Genomic DNA, 21,507 nt, shown 5'->3' with positions numbered 1-21,507 from the left:
TGTTACTTTGGCTGATGGGTCATGTGTTTCAATTGTGGGTTCTGGTATAACAATTCCTATATCATCTATCCTTCTATATTCAGTCTAATGTTTACCTAATTTTTCGTTTAATCTACTCTCAGCTAGTAAAATTACAAAAGCTCTCAAGTGCTCCGTCTCATTCTTTCCTGAATATTGTGTTTTTCAGGATCTTATGACGGGGAAGATTATTGGTAAAGGACGTGCGTCTAGCGGTCTGTATACACTTGAAACCCCTTCATTGAAGATGCCGAAACCTGTTGCATGTCCCTCCATCTTGACTCCGCTTGAAATTCACTGTCGTTTGGATCATCCATCTCTACCCACCTTGAAGAAGTTGTGTCCAAATTTTAAGAATTTATCCCATTTAGATTGTGAGTCATGTCAATTTGCCAAGCATCATCGTTTGCTTTATTTGCCTAGAGTCAATAAACGGGCTTCATCACCCTTTGAATTAGTGCACTTTGATATATGGGACCCTTGTCCAATAGTATCTAAGTCTGGTTTTAAATATTTTGTCACCTTTGTTGATGACTACTCTCGTGTTACTTGGTTATATTTAATGAAAAGTCGTTCAGATTTATTTAACATCTTTTATTTCTTTTGTTTTGAAATAAAAACACAATTCAATCTGCCTGTCCACATTTTGCGAAGTGATAATACAAAAAAGTACTTTTCTAAACCCTTTAATTCATATATGTCAGAAAATAGAATCCTTCACCAATCTTCATGTCCTAACACACCACCACAAAATAGTGTTGCTGAAAGGAAAAATAGGCACTTATTAGAAATTGCTAGAGCCCTTCGATTTCACATGAAGGTTCCTAAGCAATTTTGGGCAGATGCGATTTCAACAGCCTGTTTCTTAATTAATCGCATGCCATCTTCTTTGCTTGCTGGTGAAATTCCTTATTTAATTTTGTTTCCAACCCAATCTTTATTTCCCATTGAGCCACGCATATTTGGGTGTACTTGTTTTGTTCGTGATACCCGTCCTCAGGTATCTAAATTAGATCCCAAATCTCTCAAATGTGTGTTTTTGGGTTATTCACGTCTTCAAAAAGGATATAGATGTTATTCTCTAAGTTTAGATCGTTATTTAGTCTCTGCTAACATTACATTTTTTGAGACGCATCCATTTTTTCTTGAGTCTAATGTCTATAGTAGTCAGGGGGAGAGAGATGATATTCTAGTCTACACTGTTACGACTAGGGCTGCAAACGAATCGAGTCGAATCGAGTTTTGAGCTAATCGAGCCGAGCCTCGACTAAATTTTACCAAGCTCGAGCTGGACGAGCCGGCAAATTTCGAGCTCGAGCTCGACTCGAATCAAGTCGAGCCGAGCTCGAGCTAGAGCTCGAAAAAAAATAAAAAATAAATATTTTATTTTAAAAAAAATAAATAAAATAATATTTTTTTCTTAATAAATAATAAAATATTAATGACATATACGTAATTTTACTATGAAAATAAAAAATAAAAATATATATATATAATATACGTAATTTTATTATTAAATAAAAATAAAAATATATATATACCCAAGCTCGCGAGCCGGCCGGCTCGCTAACGAGCTTAATATTCTGAGCTCGAGTTCGAGCTCGAGTTTGACTCGAGCCGGCTCGAGCTCGACTCGAGTTCGATTAACATCAAGCTCGACTCGAGCTTGACTCGAGCGGCTCGCGAGCGGCTCGCGAGCGGCTCGATTCGTTTGCAGCCCTAGTTACGACAACTGTTCCTCCAAGACCACCGATCACTTAAGTGTATACTCGTCGTCCTCAACACATAGACTCACATCCACCACCACCTTCTCTGTCTACAGATCCGAGTCCTGATCCACCGCTTCCTCAGTCTTTAGATTCCAGTCTTGATTTGCTTATTGCTTTAAAAAAAGGTAAAAGACAGTACACTTACCCAGTTTCATCATTTGCTTCATATGATCATTTGTCTCCCTCCTTGCGTTGTTTTACTGCTTCCTTAGATTCAATATCTCTTCCTCAACACTTATCTGAGGCTTTGGAACATCCTGGTTGACGGGCTACTATGGAGGAAGAAATGATGACCCTACATAATAATGATACCTAAAATTTGGTTCATCTACCAACAGGTAAGAAACCTATTGGTTGTAAATGGGTGTTTGCTCTAAAAGTCAATTCTGATGGTTCTGTTGCTCGCCTCAAAGCTCGTCTTGTTGCAAAAGGGTATGCTTAGGCATATGGGGTGGATTACTCAGACATGTTTTCTCCTGTAGCAAAACTCACCTCTGTTCGATTATTTATTTCCCTTGCTGCTACTAATAATTGGCCTTTGTACCAATTAGATGTTAAGAATATATTCCTTCATGGGGATTTCCAAGAAGAAATTTATATGGAGCAACCACTTGGATTTGTTGCTTAGGGGGAGTTTGGTAAGGTTTGTAGACTCCGAAAATCATTATATGATTTAAAACAGAGTTCTCGTGCTTGGTTTGACATATTTAGTGAGGTGGTTCAAGAGTTTGGCCTGAAGAAGTGTAATTCTGATCATTCTGTCTTTTATCAACAATCTAAAGTTGGTATTATCCTATTAGTGATTTATGTTGATGATATTGTTATTACTGGTAGTAACAATGCAGGTATTGCAACTCTTAAAAATTTTCTTCAATCACACTTCCAGACAAAAGATTTGGGTATGTTGAAATACATTTTAGGCATTGAGGTTACAAGATGTAAACAAGGTATCTTCTTATACCAAAGGAAATATGTCCTTGATCTTTTGAAATCAACAGGAAAGCTATGCAATGTACCAATGATCCCCAACATGCAACTTACAGCAGATGATAGGGAGTTATTTTCAGATCCTGAAATGTACCGGTGATTAGTGAAAATTTTGAATTATCTTACTGTGGCTCGTCCGAATATTGAATATCCGATTAATATTGTGAGTCAATTTATGTCCTCACCAAGAACCACCCATTGGACAGTTTTAAAGCAAATCTTATGTTATCTTAAAGGAGCTCCAGGACGTAGTATGCTATATGGTAATCATGGCCATTCTCATGTTGAATGCTTCTCAGATACGGATTGGGCAGGTTCAAAAATTGATCGAAAATCTACAACTGGATATTGTGTCTTCGTTGGAGGTAATTTGGTATCGTGAAAAAGTAAGAAACAAAGTGTAGTATCTCGCTCTAGTGCAAAGTCTGAATACCGGTCTATGGCACAATCCACTTATGAGTTTATATGGATACATCAATTATTGTGTGAGGTGGGAATCAATAACTCACTTCCAATGAAATTATGGTATGACAATCAAGCTGCCCTTCATATCGCATCAAATCCAGTTTTTCATGAGAGAACAAAGCATATCGAAATTGATTGCCACTTTGTTCGTGAAAAAATTCAGCAAAACTTGATCTCAACCAGTCATGTGAGAATTGGAGAACGGTTAGCTGATATTTTCACTAAGCCTCTAAATAGTCCGAGAATTGATTACATTTGTGGCAAGATGGGCATGATTAACATCTATTCTCCATCTTGAGGGGAAGTGTTGAAGATAAGTGATCTGATATTATGGAAAGATTTGATATTGTAAATATTAGAAAAGATTAGATTTGATTGATTATAGTATCATATGATTATAATATCATATATTAATTAGGTAATAAATGGATTTAGATTAACATGATTTTAGGATCTAAATTATGTTACATTTGTGTATATATATTTGTATATTGTGTAATCCAAATATACGAAGAAAAAGTATTTTCTCTCCCTTTTTTCTTAGTTTTCAAAATTAATTATTAATTAACAAAGAAAGGCTACGAGAACAGTCTGGACCCTCTCAACAACTACAAAACTAAGAATAAAACAGAACATATTGGGTAATGAATATAAAAAATGCTTTTAAAACAACATAGCATACAAAGCATCACATAGGCAAGGCAACCAGACTAATGTTTTCTAGATTCATACGAAGGAAGCAAAGTATAGACCCCTATAACAGACATAGCTTAAGAAATAAAGAATGCTTCAAATTGTAAGCCCCAAGTAACGAGCTCATCCAGTGTACGTAAAACTAATCACAGATATGAAACAACAGGCAACAACAAAGAGAAATACTTTCTGGGTACAAAAATGCATAGCTTACCAAGAGAAATACATGCTCCAACCACTATATTGACGAATGCCTGAACAAAAGCTTCGGCATCCATGTTATTGGCATCATCCATCTCATCTGCAAGGCCATCGATGCAATGTTGGACAACTTTGGGGACCTGGGACTGAATCCACTCTTCAGAAGGATAAATTCTGAAAATCGAATCATTACTGTCAAACTACAGAAGGAATCAAGCCAACAACCCATTGGTTGAAATTTTAAGTAAATGATGCTACCTGCTCCAAAGTATCAAATTCCGTGCAATGACACGAAGCATTATAAAGTCAGGTCTGACATACTGTAAATCAAAGTGTGTTTGTGGAATAGACAGCCGAGACAGTATTAGCTTTGATTCTGTCTGTAAATCAAGTGGGAAAAATGAGTGATTTTCAAATAGAATATCTAAGAATATTGTTTATAATAGCCAATTCTCAGAGAGCAAAATTACCTTCATATACATTAGAGCCAAAGCAACTATTGCTCCAGGTGCAGTAACGTCAATATTTACCAAAGTCCCATCCATTACCTAATGTACAGTGGAAGCAGCATTTAAGAAAATGGAGAAAATGAGCCATTAAAACAGCAGATAACTAGCACCATATTTCCAACTAGATTGTGTAAATATTGATATAACCAGCAGAATTGGTACTAAAGAAAGAAGAGTGATGTAAAACCTGTCCAACAGTTCGCTGGTGCTCATCAACTGGTTGCGTAAGAAAATAGAATCTTTCCTGAAGAAGAAATCAACAAACTCAAAAGGAGAATTTATAAATATACATTATATTGCAGCACTTTTGGGAGTAAATAAAGACTATGGATATACAGTTTTCTGTTCTTTGCCACCAATAAATTGGAATAACCGATCAACCAAACTTTCCATGAAGCCAGGGGCATCTTCACCACGACCTTGGGTCAAAATATAACAGTCAGCTAAAACTATTAGCTTTATCAAATTCATACACCTAAGAGATAGAGTACCATACCCAAGGCAACGAGCCCCAAAGCAAATCCAGCAGAAACTGCATAGCCCTCCCTTTCAAGCACATTATCACCTCCACTTCTCCGACCTATTTCACCCTGAAAAGGTCAAAGATTAAAGTTGATAGAAATATTACACAATAGGAGAGCATTTGCCACAACATCACATCACCACTCTTTTTGCATTCAAGAACACAACAATATCTAAGGGCACAATAATTCAAATGGTAGAAGAAGAAGTTCTTGAACCCAATAATTCATTGGCTCTCAAGTATCCCTAAGGTTGACAACTTTACCACTATAGGCTGGTAATTCTGCAGAAAAGATGTTTTCCACTTCATATTATGTTAAAATCATTTTCAAACCAAATCGCCCTATCAATTGTACATCCAAGAAAATAAAATTAAAGCAAGGCAATACTTGGAGGAACAAAATATCACCGAACAACATCCATCAAAAGGTCACAATAATCCACTCTCCATGAGAACTTACAAACTTTCAAATATAACTGAGGAATTAATAATAATAATCACTGCATGTATCCTTTGCAACCTATTTCTAGCCAACCAGTCGATAAAGATCATCAGACAATGTGCATTGTGAGGCCATGATAGTTAACTTCCCCAAAAAAAGACCTAAAAAGTACGTGAGCATAAAAACTGACAAAAAAGTAGACAATCTGTGCATGCTTCCCATGTAAAGACTTTTTTCTACTGAATCATGGAAGGACAGCACCATTATCAAACTATTATGTGGGAACATAACACCAAAAAAGAGCATTTGGACTGTTTTTAAAAAATGCTTATTACACTATTGGATCAGCAGGACTAAAAACGTAAGACACAGTTTTCAATGTTTAAACTCAGAGCAAAAACCAACAGAACTAGTACTAATACATTTTATATATTTACCACAATTGCAGATGCATCAGTTACATTTATACTTCAGAACACATAAAAGGCCACTAAATAAAAGATGAAAAAGTACCAGAAGAATTTGCATTGTTTGTGGGTGTGCCGAACCTTCATAAATAAGCCCAACAGACAGAAGTGCTGCTGACTGAATGTTTCATGAAAATCACAACTCCAAGTGAGAATCAGGGTGTAAATAACATAGTAACCAGCTTAAACAACTCCTGGTAGATCAACAAGAAAGCTTTTGGGTAACACTTTTACTAGCAGATGTATTCTTTCACAAGAGAAACATTGATCATCATGACATTAAACAACACGACACAAAGAAAGAGGGGGGGGAAGAAGATATATGGTACGAAATGAATAAAAAGTTGACACAGGAATCGCGACAGATCTGGAAAAATCAGAGATATCATAGCAAGTTCAGCAAAAATCATATTTCAAACATAGAGAAACATGTTAGCAACATGATGCTTGTATGCTTTTTGAAATGCATAACAAAATATAAGTACAACTGAAGGTTATTTTAATGAAGCCCATACGGAAATGAAGACAAAGACGTAGCAACATCCAAGATCACAGAGAACTCGTGTAGGTGTCATGACAGTACCTGTAGAAGAGTTGGTAATTCTAGTTCCGGGAAGGAAGAGGGGTGCCGAGCCGGTATATGCACATATAAAGACTGTTCAAAACAGATCAATTCAGCAACTACCATTAGCAGCAAAAAGTCACATTTTAGCATCATATCCAACAATAGCATGAGATGCCCCTACCATTTAAAACAAAGATTTGTAGCGCCAGTTCAATCTTACTCTAAAATGGGATAGACAATGTAAAAAACTAACAAGAACAATCCAATATCATCAACAGGAGAAATAGTTTCAAAACCAGAACTAGAACCAGAACCAGAAGATTGTTTTGGGAACAGTCCGAATGACGTACATATTCTTTAATGTAAAAACTGACATTTGCATAAACCTACTAGGAACAGCAGTATCCAGTGAAAGAACCAGAAAAGAACTAGCTAAAACTCTTTTTATCAAATTTCAGTTCACATAGTTATGACAAATAAGAAATGCACTTCACTGCCAGAGTGGAGAAAAAAATTTGAAAATAAATCAACTTCCATAAAATCACAATCTTCGCAGGATTCAATATTGCAAGTCGATTCATTAACACAACAAACATTTAGAAGGAAAAACTAAATTTGGGAACTCAGAGAGAGAGAGAGAGAAATAGATTCTTCCACCTTAGAAATAGCAGGTTGCATAGTTCCCCTGTATGATGCAGCTAGACCAAGCATTAGCCCTACAGTTGTGCTTTCATGTTCCTATAAGAGAAGGTCACAAACGTTACAGTACTCAGAGCTGAAGGGACAAGCATGTATTCAACAAGAGAAATAGTATCACCAATAGCATCCAGGGAAAAAAAAAGAAAAAAGAAAAACAGGAAAGGCACTTAAGCACTAGACAGAGAAGAGGCTGATACGATATCAAAGAGGAAATTCACAACATAAGAAGCAACACACTTCTGCAAAATCGAAGGCCAAATTAATTGGACTATCATAAGTTAATGAAAAAAAAAGAAGAATAGAGATTAATGTGATCACTACTATTTGATGCAAGATACAGATTCAATTTTCACCTGGGAATAGTATTGGTAAATGTCTGTTATGGTCAGCACACGAAGATGCCCATGTAACCCCAAGGCAAGAAGGAGCCCGGCATGGACAACATTGGGCTCTTCAGGCTTGTTGTATACTATCCATGTTCTTGACATCTTCCCCTGCAAGGAAAAAGCCAATTTAAATCCTTCTGAAAAAAGCTTGTGGTCAGGTAAAATATAGTAAAAAGCAAATGAGAGATGCATGTTCCACTATCTAATGTAAAACAGAACAGAGATATAACTCGATGTTAACTACCTAATAAAATCAAACAACAAATTATGAAGACAAATAAAATCAAACAAACAAATGAATTGATGTAACTATTTAATCGGTAAGACAAACAAAATCAAACAACAAATTATGAAACCAAAAGCAAACCTGCAGGGGAGCAAGTTTCAGTCCAGCAGCAACAGCATTGTGAAACTCAGGCCAACATTTGAGTTCTTGTACATTTCTAACATTTGGATCCAAATTTACCTTCCAAGCACATTGGTTTACAATAAGTCAGGAATTCTCTATAGTTCTCAACAGAAAATTCGACAGGAATTCTTACCTCTCAATTTTGCAAAGACTTAATACAAATGGAAAAGCACGACAAGTTTGAGCGGTTTAAGGGATTTGATCAAACCAAATTTCCTACTCTCTCAATGAGAGTGCAAATAAGCATTACAATTCAAAAAAATAAAACAGCAAATTACAGCAAATCCTTCACAGATTAAAACTGAACATACTGTTGCATTCTGTTGTGCAGGTAGCCGGCCTGCTAAAACAAGCTTTGGGACTGTGAGTGCCTGCACAGTGTTCAAGGCATATCAATACAACCAAGACATCTTGATAAGCAACAGTCTCACAAAAATTCCATGCAAGAGCATGAATTTGAAAAAAAAAATTCCACACACCTGCAGGAAAGAGAAAGAAATGGGCACAAGAACTAAATGTAAATACCTCTGTTAAAAGAGTACATGTCGTGGCAAGTGTGAAAGCACCACGACCAAAAGGTAGGGAAGTAGTCCTTTGAGCAAGCTGCCACAACTGCGCCTATACATGTTATAAATTTTATAAGCAGCTAAATTTTGCACAGGTACAGTACAAATTTCTGACATCCAAATCAAAAGAAATTCGATGGAAACCAAGTAGTACAGTCGTGTATGCTTTTCTTCCCATAAGTGTTTAAAAAACATGTACCTAACTAAAAAATGAATTGTATATAACTCATATTTGTCCCCGCCATACAACAGAAAGTGAATGGCTGGTGTGAGAGAAGGCAAGGAAAAGGTAAGAAACTTACTCTTAGTTCATGCAGTTCAAGGAAGCAAAAAAAAAAGACTACTACTAGTAGCTTTTTCTTCTTTCCTTCCTGCGTTATATTTTATCTTCCCTAATCCCACTGAAACTGACACATTAATATTTAAACTTTATGTGACAATATAAGGACAAATTTCTTCCATATTCTTATTTGACAGCACACATTGCTGAAAGCATCCAAAGAACCAAGATCCACACTTAAGCATGCAAGGGGAAAACAAGCAACACCACCAAGAAGGCTATGTCAAGTCAGAGTGGAGATGATTAATAACCAACCAAACCGTCATACAGCTGGGCCTTAATGTATAATAGGCTATTTAAAAAGACAAACCCAACTCCGCAAGCTACTACTTTTACATGATACATGTCAAAGCATCTTAAATTCCAAATTTCCACACAATTACATCAAAAGAAAATTGGTTATTTTAGCTTGAAGGTTAATAGATTAAACTCAACTTGAAACATGGATCACCAGGCTGTACAAGAAAGAATAAAGTATATAATTGAAATCCACAAGCAGTTCCTAAAACTACACCAAAATTTAAAATCTGCAGTAATTGAAAATAGAAGCTTTAGGTTATAAAAGTATTTGAACTCAAAGGCGAGGACCTCATTCTGAAAGGAACAGTCGAAGACAAGCATAACAGAAGTAGCAAGAACCTTTGAAACCAAATGGTGTTTCAGAAAACACAAGAGTCTACAGTTTATGCACTTCTTACACTGGTAAGATCCAGGTTTCACTCGACTATGGGAAAAGAACTAGAAAAAACAGAAGACAAGCTGTTCATATTTTACATAAAGATACAGATTTACCCTTTCAAACATTTGAACAAGAGGTAGCATCAATGAAGTGCTAAAGAAATCAACGTACCTGCTGGAGGTCTTGATCAGATGCTGTAGGACTAACGGGTGTTTGAATTGCTATTGCCCTTGCAGAACATAATATGTGTCTAACCTACAATAAAACAAAGGTGCCGTCATGCAAAGAAATCAAAAAACTGTTTCAATAGGCTATAGCTATAGCCAAAAGGAAGCCTATTAAATTGGATGACCGCAGGGGAAACTAAGCCACTAGCAAAAGACAGCAACAGCTTGTGTCAACACCTATGTGTAAGAAAAAAACATACTCTCATGTTGCAATAAGATAATAAAACCAAGTCAATTGGCCCCTCTTGCAATTTTGGAGCAATAACGACTGTATACCTTTATAATTGCATATAAAATTGTCCAAGTAAACTTTCAAAAACAAGTAAAACACATGGTTGAAAATAGCACAATGTGGAGAACAATTTGTTTTCGTAGAGGTATCCCAATTTTCAAGGTATATTCAGGCATGACTATGACATCCCAGAATCAAAAAACTTTTTTTTCCATCTAGGTAAATACAAAGGCAACAAAATTAAGCCAGGCAGTTAAAGCAAAGCAAATATGCTTCCTCATGACAAACAGAATCACAAAAAGAGAATGACAGAAAGATGTCGAGTCCAAAAGGATAACAACGAATGTAAAGAAAATGATGAAAAGCATGCACAAAAGAAATTCTGAAGAGGAAACCTGATTAGTGAACATGTCTTGTAGAGCATATAAACGCAGAGGGTCGCATAATGTTGTTGCAATATATTTGTAAACCGTGATTTTTTTAGAATGAAGACTTGAGATCTTTATTCCAATACTTCATCAGGACAGGATATATTATCAATTAGACGTGGTCAAAACCAACTAACCTCATTTAAACGCAGATCACGACCATATCGCAACTGAGTGCTGGAATTGAAAATATGCTCCATTCCATCCATCAAAGATCCATCAACTGAATCAACATCCTCTAGCTTATTATTCTCCAACTCAATTGTATCCGAAACTAAGGAAGGAATTGTCACAGGCTGCAGGTGAGCCATGTAAGGGGCAGACTGAAAAGTCAAACTTCCATTTGTATGAAGCTCATTTTCCTTGGGTTTTCTTGGATGAACAGGACATGACCAGGCAAGATCTTCCCGCCCAAGGAGAATATATGCAGCAGCCGGCCAGTCAGTGGGAGGAGAATCACGGCACTTAGCTAGTGCCTAAATATCGCAGGAAAGAAAATTACATAATGGATTTCAAGCCTAAAAGATCAAAAAAGAATCTAGACAATCTAGAGGAGATTTTTATCAACCAAGACCCAGAGCAACAGTAAGACAGAGGAATACAACAAATAACCACCAAATGGTCCATAAAAGCATAAGAAGTAAGATCAGAATAGCACATAATGACTAAAATTAAAAGTTTGTACCCGGTACCCATGTACAACTAAGAAGAAATCACCTAAAGAAAAGGATAAAGAACTTTTATTATTAGATGGAATCTAAGCTCATTATGTCTCTCCTTAATTTGAATCACACAATCATGCAAAAGTTAGACATGTCAAGTTTATCTATCAAAGGAGTCAGCCTACATGAGCAGAATCAGACAATCTAGAACTGATACAGGTGACCCCCAGAATATGGGAAAACACTCTTAACTAATTAGGTTGTAAAAAAAATAACAAAACTCTTTCAGCTGTCAACTTACGTGGCGCAATGGAAGAGAGACACCAACAGGCAGCAAGTCTAATTCTTGCAAACCAAATGCTTCTCCAACCATGGCTAAAACGACTAGCTCCTCTTTAGTAGAATGTGATCCAGATGCTACAGTATAGCAAACACCAGATGACAGCCCCTTTCCCAATTGTTCCGCACCACACAATAGACTGTAAAAGGATACTATCTTCCTTGCCCAACAAACAGCCGAAGTCCCATCTTTACGAATTAGAAAAGGAAGATCACTAATTTTAGCTGAACTATATCCGTGTAGCAAACAGCTTTCTAGCCATCTAAAAAGACTAGGAGGAATTTCATTCATCAATGATGACTGGCACATTCCAAAGTCATTTGAAAGACTAGGAAAATCGCGCATATAATAATCCAAATAGCCTTCTTCGCGCAAAGAATCAGCAATATTGCACAATAAAACTACAAGAAGACTTACATCCCTACAAGAACATTTAATTTAAAGGTCAATAAACCCTCAAAAGACAAGTAAAATTGAATAAAATAAATTTCATTAATTAATGTTAATATTAGTCAAATATAATACCATGCCCAACAACTACATAAGCAAAAGTCTGCAAATTAAAAATATCTCACCAAGCTAAAGAATTAACCATGGACATGAACCTCCGCAACAAGTTATGATTAAATCCAAATAACTGCAGAATTCATGCATATCAACATCTTACACTGTTTATGTGAATGCATATTGATTTATCAAGCTTTTTCTATCCTTTTTCCCCTTTTTGTCCATCAAGCCTTGAAAAGCACCAGACATGGAAATTAACTACTAAAAGAAGAAGCTTCAATCAAATAAGTACAAGCTTGCACTGTCAAGACTCAACTTCAGGGTAAACTCATAAAATGCATTTGGTTACAAACTATAGGAATCTTATGCTATCCCACTACAGAAATAACCAATGATAAACCAAAAAGGTCAGTTTTTGGTAAATGCAAGAACAATTACTTGGCCTCCCAAAAACGTGCACATCTCTAAGGTTACCACAATTGAGAAAAATAAAAGTAGATGCCTATCGTCCTAAGGGTGATGCTGACCATCATTCTGCATAAGCCCATGATTGATGGTAACTTGACCACCTTTGATTTGCACATAACACTCCCAAAGTGCCAATATTCCAGCTCAAGTAATATAGTTGTGGTTCTTTCAAGTAAACCAATGGCAAGTCACAACATGTTTATATTTTCATGATTCTGTGATAGCGTGTCAGCATGTGAATATGTGTGTATCTATCTATTGTATATATGCATATTAGGAAGCGAATGAAATTGAAAAGGGAAACATACACATATACATGCACACATACATACTGACAGAGAGGGCAAGAGAGGAAGGGTGAGAAAAAGTGGTCAGTCAAAAGCAAGAAAGAATCAGAAGTGGCTCTGAACAGGCACTAACTGATAATTTTTAGGAAACAAAGAGGTTACCGCTTGCGGAGAATGTCAAGTTTCAGGCTTTCATATACTGCATGAAGTGAATCTAGAATCTCCTTTAATAACTCGATGTAAAATGATTCTTCATGATTGTCTGTTCTCATTAGAAGTGACCGGGATGAGTCTGATCCCTGAAGGTTACACGATGCCACAGGTGGAATTCCAGCAATACTATTATGCTTGCCATAGTTCTTATGATACATGCTGTTGATCAGAAACTCCCATGATGAATGTGAATCAGAAGACGAAAGTTTTAGAGAGACATCACTAGACCTTCTGCTAAGTGTCATAACCACGTGACAGAAGGACTCCCATTCTGAATTGACAGCTGAATCCACCTTTGCCATAAAAGCTGAACCACTATCACCCCATAATAAAACAAGAAAGTGATTGTAGAAACTAGGATTAAGTGCTTCAGCCATGGCTGTGATGCAATTGTTTACTAGTGATGATGAAGGATTACACCGAAGAATACATCGGTATATCTAGAGAGAGGAGAGAAAAGACATCAAAAACAAATTAAGTGTCAGCCACAAACATGACCCATAGAGGAAACATACTATGCAGAATCACAAAATAACAACCAGAAACTTAGCCAGAACGTATAAACGATTGACTGCATGCTTGGAAGAGGAAAAGATGGGTCCACACTACTAGCAAACAAGATGACTTAGTTTTTATGCCCAATTAGCCAAGTATCACCCTTGGCAGTTGATCATTAAAAATAACATCAAGCAAGTGACAAACCTAGGAAGTTGATGACTGCAGTCCAGAATGAAGCTAACAGAATTACTGGAAATGAAATTAGTGCTCAAGAAATAATTCCCATAGACCGAAACTTTTTTATTATAACCACTACAAGCATCAGTAGTTCAACAAATTCATTGACAATCAATGTTAGATTAATCAACAGAGTGACAGAGAATTAGGCAGCTAAAAGGTCAGTGAAAGAAGACTCAAGATATGATCATCATTTCAAAAGATAAATGTTCAAGGTAAGGAATTTCACCTTTCATAGGGCGGCCCCTCATATCAGGCATAAGCTCTTGTACAGCAGTTGGAAAATAATACTATAGCATCTAAATTTGACTTTGCCCAAGTTTTTTACAATGAGAGATGTTCAGAACAAGACTTCTGACTTGAGAGCATTAATTCAACTCCAGAAATTACTCCCTCACCCTAGGAATGGTGTTTTCTTGAGCCAAAGGAAATAAAATTACATATTTGAATCTATTTCAAGTCTTGTCGCTCCTTTGTTGGTATATTTCATCAAATTATTACACTGGAGGTGAGTAGCACATCTTTAATTCAATCTGAAAACCATCGATCAGAAAACTGTACATTTTAGCATTGACCAGCCAACTCTGTCAATGATCACACAAGCTATGGGATATTTCCAGCAAAACTATATGTACAACACCTTTCTCTACATGCGGATGGTAGGGAAATGTACAGTGGTGCAAACAAGCAATCCTAATCAGACAGGTTAGCATATATACTCTATTTGATTGATTGCATCATTTCCAATAGGTCCTATTTAACAACTAAGCACACCACCTTTAAGTGTCATATCATTCTGTTAGTCTGGACTTACATGTGATAGACAACAAATCAGTCACAATTTCTGCTAGAATTTGCTCCCAACCACAATATTGACCCAAAATCCGCTGAGATATCCATAGCAACTAATCTTCCAAAAGAAAAAGACTAAGGGTCTGTTTGATAACATAAAAAAATGCTGAATCTGAACTTTTTCAGACACTCAGATGTTTTTAGTATTTGATAAATGAAAATTCATTTGCTAAACTTGTTAAGTAGTGCTGAACTTGTGTGTATTTTTTTCAGCACAAGAATCCTAACTGAATGCTTAATTCTGATAAGAATCAATAGAATTACTTCAACTACCTTATATTATCTACCAAATCTACCCTTATTTATTAATTAAGTTCGAAATTCTTATATAATTGAACAACCTAATATTCTCTATCTCATGATTTTCTATTTCTCTTTTCTCCCTTTTGAATGACTTTCACTTCTTCTCGGTACTCTTCATATAATATAATTCATCTTTTATATTAATTTGATTTAAAAATAAATATTATCATTTTCATACCTTACACTTTTAGCTAATTAAATCATAGGTTCTATTTCTTTTTTGGATGAAAAAATATAAGGGCAAAATTGTCAAATTTAACTTATTAAGCATTCAGTTATAAATGTTTATCAAACAGTATAAATAAGTTTAGCATTAAAATTCAGACATTCACATATTTATTTTCAGTGCTTAAAATTCAGCAAATTAATTGTTTCAGTATTCAGATTTCAGAATTCAGACTTCAAAATTCAGATTCAGTTTTATCAAACGGAACCTAAGTCGCAAGAAATATAAATAGCAATTCATCCATAGCCACTCAAAGAGCAAACTGTCAAACATGTCAAACACAAAAGTCTCTCCCAACAGGCAATAATTAGTACATGGGCAATTTTAAACGTAACCAGAACAAGTAAAAGATGTGCCAAATACTTCTTAAACTTTAGACAGTGGGGAACGTGATTTAACAAGTATACCTTTCCACTATTTACAACAACATTTACACGCCCTTGAACAGCATCAGTCAACCCAGTAGCTTTTATTTCATGAATAATGGATGTCTCTGAAGACTTTGTAACCCACGACAGCTGATGGTTACCCCAAAATGAAGGCAATGTGTATCTACAAAGGCATTGCTTCCCAGACTGCAACAGTACAAAATCAACAAGGTTAGCAAACTTTTACATCATAGGTGGAACAACCATATAGACAACTTCCACCAAAATGCCAATTTACTAAGATTGAAAGTGCCAAACCAGGGCCACTCAAACAGCAATCCTATCTCTTTCTTGTTATCTTGTTTGGTATGAAGAAAAAGTAAGGTAATGTGCCAAAATATTTATTTTTTCAAAATTAAGGAGGAAACTTGAGCCTGATAATCTTTTCTTCGTTCCTGGCAAAGAAGTCAATGTTAAACTCTAAAAAAAAAAAAATGGACAAACAATTGGTGCAAAGACATGACTAAAGTATCTCAAATACGACAAAAACTAGAACAGACTCCAAAAACGTGGGAAAGGTATCTGATTCAAAGGAACAAAAACAAATAAACACTAACAAGCAGATTTATTAAGCAAAACTGCAAACAACCTGAAAAGACGTCAGTACCCCCTAAGTTGTTTAAAAACTTGACAACTATTGGCACTGATTATGTACAGTTGCTTCCATAAGAAAAAAAAAACTGGTAAAATGGAATTGGTTTGATGCAATATTGAAAAATGAAGAAGTTATCGAGAATGACTTTGCATAATTCCTCTTGTTTAAATGTGAAGATAATTCGTGCGAATGAGGGGTTGCCAACTTGAACAACTTACATAGAGAAGAAGGCTGTTCTCTGACGTTAAAGCAATGATGTCTACAAATGGAAGCAGGCCAATGTTCACTCTGGAAGAAGTAACTACAATGTGAGTCTGTAAACAACAACAAGTGACACAGATTGAGCAAACAAAACATACCTAGGACGGGTAACAATAACAGGTTCTGCAGCAATTGCCGGAATGCTCCAGCTCATGTCAGGTTTAATATCATAAACAATTTCATCATCTATTTCTACACTATGAAGCCGGACTGATAGCAACTTTTTTTGCTCATGGAGAAGAAAGCAAATAATTTGCACAGCATCGTCATCAGTTGCCAAAAACACCTGGTAAAACAACTTCAGCCAGTGGAGTTACAATACACTAGGAAAAATAAGGTACCAATCTATAATGCATAATGCTTGATGAACATAACAGAGTTACTTAGATATATATTACAGTTCATACCACTATTGACAAAGGAGTATTAAAATGGCATGGGAAAGTGCAATAAGTACTTAAAACAACAATAAACAATCCAGCTTTCAAGTGATTAAAGTCAAAACTATGGGACTAACTTATCAATAAATAATTTACAGGCAACAGTAACCAAGTTTGAAAATGAAGTATATCTTTGAAAACCAAAAAGAGATATGACAACGATGCTTCATAGTGGAAAGGGAATGACAAGTCTTTTAAATCTTTACAGTATAAGAGGACCATGCAGTGAGCTTTAAGCCTCGTATAGTTCCACAGCTCATCCACTACCAAGCAACTGGTGTACAGGAGCATTGAGCTTCCAATGATATGTCTTGACTTTCCAGGAAGGTGTAACTTATGACAACTTAAAAAAACTTAACCTAATATGCCATCTTTAGAAAGCAATTATGAATTTTTTGCACAAATAACATATACACGTATAATAATGTCATAATTTAACAGCAGCCTTTCTGATGTCCTAGGCTAACATAATTAAGAAAAAATACCAGAAATTTTTCATGTTGATTATGACATAAGAGAAAAGGCATACAAAAAGCATTGTTGCTCTACTCTATTTGAAGTTTCCCCACAAAATTCCTTTACATAATAACAATACTTACTACAATTACCATAACACAAATAACAGATAAGCTACAAGTTCTCTAAAATATTCATTTCAAAGTGTATCACTCCATAATGCTGCATGTGAGTATTGACTTCCATCAAACCATCAAGAGCCTTGTCCAATTAATCTTTTAGCCTATACAATTACCACATCACCAGAGCAGAAATCAAGTGAAAGGAAAGCCCAAAGTTAAATCTGGTGCATGGTATTTCTTTAAAGTAATTTTATTCATGTTTAAAAATGTGGATTGCCTTGATAAAGAACTTAAAATTGACAAACAAGAAATGACAAACAGTTTAACAGTTTCAAAAAGCACCGATTGATTTTCTTGACTTCACTTTGAAAGCACCATGTGATATAACAACAAGTTGAACACCTTACTAGAAGGACCATTTGAGCCCTTCCCCTGCCATATCCTTCGAAAGGAAATTTGTTTTGTTAGCACCCCAGCAGGCACTACATCAGATAATCCAGATTTTACCACTTCGAGGTTAGAGTTGATAATTTCTGCAACCCACACCGAATGTTGCATCTTTCCTTCAAATGGAGAGGTAAAACATGGAAAATTAGTGTTCAATTTGATTTCAAAGAAATTGGAGTGATAGCTTGTAGAGATCACAATGAGCTACCTTTGTTATAAGATGCCATCAGAGGAACACAATTACTGGTCCATATTGTTCGTTCATCAAACTCTTTAATGATGTTTAGTTTTCCTCTTTCCTCAATATAAGTTGGCTGAGAAATCAAGAAAATACTAAGATATTATACTGAAAAAAAAAAAAGCACAGCCTTCTCATCAAATCAAATGAGAACAGCAAGAGAGCTTAACAGTATTCACCTAGAACCAGAAAAGTAAATAAAATATGCAAGATTCATAATAGAAAAACGTTTTGCATGCCTGAGGTTCTTCCAGTGGATCCTTCAATATCAAATGTGAGGATCCTGAAGTTCCATCAGCCTTGTAGATAAAATCAAAGGCATGAGTTGCAGTAGAGTTATTTTGAGAGCTGTATCCAACTTCCCTTCTTGAACGAGCAATATCACGAGTGCTTAGAGATGCAGAAGGAGACGAAAATGGAATGTGCACTGAGAAATTCCCTTCGGGTGCATCTTGTATGAGTAAACCCAATGGAAGAGGCCAAACTGATATAATGCTGTGAGGAAGAGGAACAGATGCAACTTCACCTGTGGACAAGATCATCAATATTCTTTATTGAATCTAAATCAAGAACATGCATGTAGCATGAGAAGCACAAGAACAAAAAGAAACATAATGGCACAGGTTTTTTGCATAGGCAATTATTCTAAGCATCCCTGAATTCACTGTTTACTGTTAGGATGCAGAAAATGCAAACATACAATCACAAGTCCTTCAAGAACCAAGTGGCTCCATAACATTCTTCGATAACCTAGGCAAAAGAAAAGAAAAGGAGAGAAGAGAAACTGAAAATGTCTGGTTCCCATTCTGCAGGACCACGGATCCAATCTTTGTTTCAAAAATGACATTATCAATGGTCTTAAGAAAAGAAAGTACAGGTAAATCATCAAAAGACTGTAACAGCAGGCATTTAATGCTAGTGCAAAACAGAGAGCTCATCAGATCCAGGAAACTCGAAAAAAAGTGGGCCAAAGAAAATGGTGAAAGTAGGACAGCAGAAGAACTTTTATGAGAAGTAAAGTAACAGCAGTCATGCTAAAGAATCCAGAAGAAGTGAATAGTACACAAAAGTATGAAATATGTACCTGATGTATTGTAGATGGTCAAACTATTGATCTGAAGAACACAAAGAAGAGCCTCCGACAAATCACCCATCCGGCACCAACATGCCTAGATTTTGCAAGCGAAATGATTGTTAAAACTTCCCATTTGGAAATAAGGAAGAAAGGTCAGCAGTCATGGATGCTAAAGTTGCTCAAGGAAATTTCTAAAGCAAAATCTATTTTAGGTAAGAGATCGTGGGAGTATAGAGAACTAACATGTGTATGGAAAAAACTGAGGCAACTCATAGGGTGCAATATACAAAAGGCTCCATGAGTTACAACCTAAACTGCAACTTATCAAGCTAATGCTCAAAACTGATAGCTCTAGCAAGCTTCAGAATTTTCATTTCTTTCTCCATAACAGCATCTTATGTTTGGTATATGAACCCTCAATATCATCTTTCTTTACATGCAGTGATTCAGGATATTCAAAGCCGCTAGGCAGGATCCATCTGTCAGCCACTGACTTTCACAACGTAGAGTAGTGTCGACATATAGAAGAAAGACCAAGAAATTTAAATCAATTTGGAGAGGCTAATGCATTAAACTAATCATTTCCTTCTAGAAAAAAATTTGATGCCAAGGCAACACAAGCAAAGATTTCAGCAATAGAAGAATCTTAGGAATCACGCCATAACCCACTACAATTGCTAATTGATTTGAAAGCCAAACTGGATTTTCTGGCTTATTCGAGTAATAAATCAATTTATGAGCACTAAACAGATTCCTATTGAAGCTGAGCAAATACACAGACGTCTTAATTCATCCCATTCTGATAGCAGTTACAGGCCAAGCACCTTTAAACTAATCAAAAGTAAAACCAATGGAGAAGTTGAAGATGAAACTATTAAGTAAAGTAAGCAAAATCACCTTCAAGACTTTGGACGGAAAACTGAATCTTTTGTACACTCTGGCGCCAATGCTCCATATTATCCTGTCATGGTTGACAAACATAAACGATCAAGCTAAATTGATCAAATTCACCTGACAGTACATTGCATAACCTGCTTTCTGAGCTTGCTATCTCAGCTAAGTCTGATGTCCTTAGCATATATTCATAATTGACCACAAAATGCAGCCCCAATTTGAAAATTCTATTGAACTAATCAGAAATTAGATAAACACTGCAGAACATTATTTGATAATATTACCGGTTTCCTCCGATGAAGAGTTCGTGTTCACTCCCATCGGTAGTCGACGATGTGCAGACCGTATTCTCGGCGTCGTCTCTTTGTCGGGCAACTTCCGGGTCGAACAAGAAGTATGAGTAATCATCCTGGGGATTGTCAGAAGAAGATTTGCCGTCGAAAGCTTCGGCGACCAAGCCGAATGGTTTGAACTCGCCAAGCACATTCAGTTCTCGATCACCGACAGGCATTGCCCTAGGGTCAGCCAATAGTGTCAGAAAGGGGGTGAGGGTGTGAACCGTTGAAGGATAGTCTAATTTTTTTTTGGGCTTTCCCGCTCTTTTTAGCTTTTTGGTGTTGAGTAGCTTCAGGCGAGTTCGAAATTGTAATGACTGCCCTAGTGGCAGAAGAGAATGGCGAGGCCAAGGAAACGGATTAATCAATAGTGCGGGAGCGACGGGTTGGTGGCAGTGTGGCACGTTGGAAGAGGGGGCATAAGTGGGAAATTGGAATTTAAGACTTTTTATTTGTGTTATAAAAATTAAAATTTTAAAAAATGATTAATCAATGAATGATTTACTTTAACAAAAAAAATTTTGAAAAGTCATTTGATTTAAGGCTGCAATTTGGTTCCATGAGATTGGCATTAAATTGGAACAAATGGCAAGACCAAGGAAAATAGATTAATTAATAGTACGGGAAGGAATTGATTTGGTGGTATAAGAGATGGAGTATAAGTGATAAAAGTGAATTTGAAAATTTTCACCTACATTAAAGAAATTAAAACAAAAAGACTAATCAATGAATGATTTACTTCGTCAACAAAAAGATTTGAAAAACCATTAATTTAAGACAGCGTTGGTTCCATGAGATTGGAATTAAATTGGAACCACAAGCACAGCACTCCATAAAATTGCGAACTTATGAATTCAAGACATTAATTGAATTCTTTAATTTGGCAAATGTACAAGGAACTCATTTGGAATTCCAAATATTGTGACGAGATAATACCCCATTGACAATTACAGTTGCTACATACATCGGTTTAGCTATATAAGGGGTTAAATACTAAAAACATCCTTAAAGTTAACCG

General features: G+C 36.0%; 1 protein-coding gene across 2 annotated transcripts in view; it reads right to left on the bottom strand.

Moving 5' to 3' along the window:
* The window catches only part of LOC113730336 (anaphase-promoting complex subunit 1-like), a 29,650-nt gene extending 8,806 nt beyond the window's left edge, over window positions 1–20,844 (bottom strand). The window contains exons 1-26 of one of the 2 annotated variants that reach the window (XM_027254966.2): window positions 20,439–20,844; window positions 20,158–20,221; window positions 19,270–19,354; window positions 18,425–18,711; window positions 18,156–18,261; window positions 17,903–18,063; window positions 16,581–16,768; window positions 16,440–16,509; window positions 15,606–15,773; window positions 13,032–13,522; window positions 11,569–12,028; window positions 10,743–11,081; window positions 9,890–9,973; window positions 8,659–8,751; window positions 8,445–8,504; window positions 8,092–8,190; window positions 7,692–7,832; window positions 7,297–7,377; window positions 6,658–6,729; window positions 6,121–6,192; window positions 5,139–5,232; window positions 4,979–5,061; window positions 4,830–4,886; window positions 4,604–4,681; window positions 4,392–4,513; window positions 4,147–4,307 (exon numbers count right to left, since the gene is read on the bottom strand). In XM_027254966.2, coding sequence (XP_027110767.1) covers window positions 4,147–4,307; window positions 4,392–4,513; window positions 4,604–4,681; window positions 4,830–4,886; window positions 4,979–5,061; window positions 5,139–5,232; window positions 6,121–6,192; window positions 6,658–6,729; window positions 7,297–7,377; window positions 7,692–7,832; window positions 8,092–8,190; window positions 8,445–8,504; window positions 8,659–8,751; window positions 9,890–9,973; window positions 10,743–11,081; window positions 11,569–12,028; window positions 13,032–13,522; window positions 15,606–15,773; window positions 16,440–16,509; window positions 16,581–16,768; window positions 17,903–18,063; window positions 18,156–18,261; window positions 18,425–18,711; window positions 19,270–19,354; window positions 20,158–20,221; window positions 20,439–20,665 — 3,943 coding nt within the window. In that variant the 5' untranslated portion in view covers window positions 20,666–20,844. The remainder of the gene's footprint in view (window positions 1–4,146; window positions 4,308–4,391; window positions 4,514–4,603; window positions 4,682–4,829; window positions 4,887–4,978; window positions 5,062–5,138; window positions 5,233–6,120; window positions 6,193–6,657; window positions 6,730–7,296; window positions 7,378–7,691; window positions 7,833–8,091; window positions 8,191–8,444; window positions 8,505–8,658; window positions 8,752–9,889; window positions 9,974–10,742; window positions 11,082–11,568; window positions 12,029–13,031; window positions 13,523–15,605; window positions 15,774–16,439; window positions 16,510–16,580; window positions 16,769–17,902; window positions 18,064–18,155; window positions 18,262–18,424; window positions 18,712–19,269; window positions 19,355–20,157; window positions 20,222–20,438) is intronic. The other variant, XM_072073798.1, reaches the window with a different exon arrangement.
* Window positions 20,845–21,507: the final 663 nt, after the last annotated feature.

Source organism: Coffea arabica, chromosome 2c (assembly GCF_036785885.1).
Source record: "Coffea arabica cultivar ET-39 chromosome 2c, Coffea Arabica ET-39 HiFi, whole genome shotgun sequence".
Taxonomy (NCBI): domain Eukaryota; kingdom Viridiplantae; phylum Streptophyta; class Magnoliopsida; order Gentianales; family Rubiaceae; genus Coffea; species Coffea arabica.
This window is presented reverse-complemented; position numbering and strand designations above follow the sequence as displayed.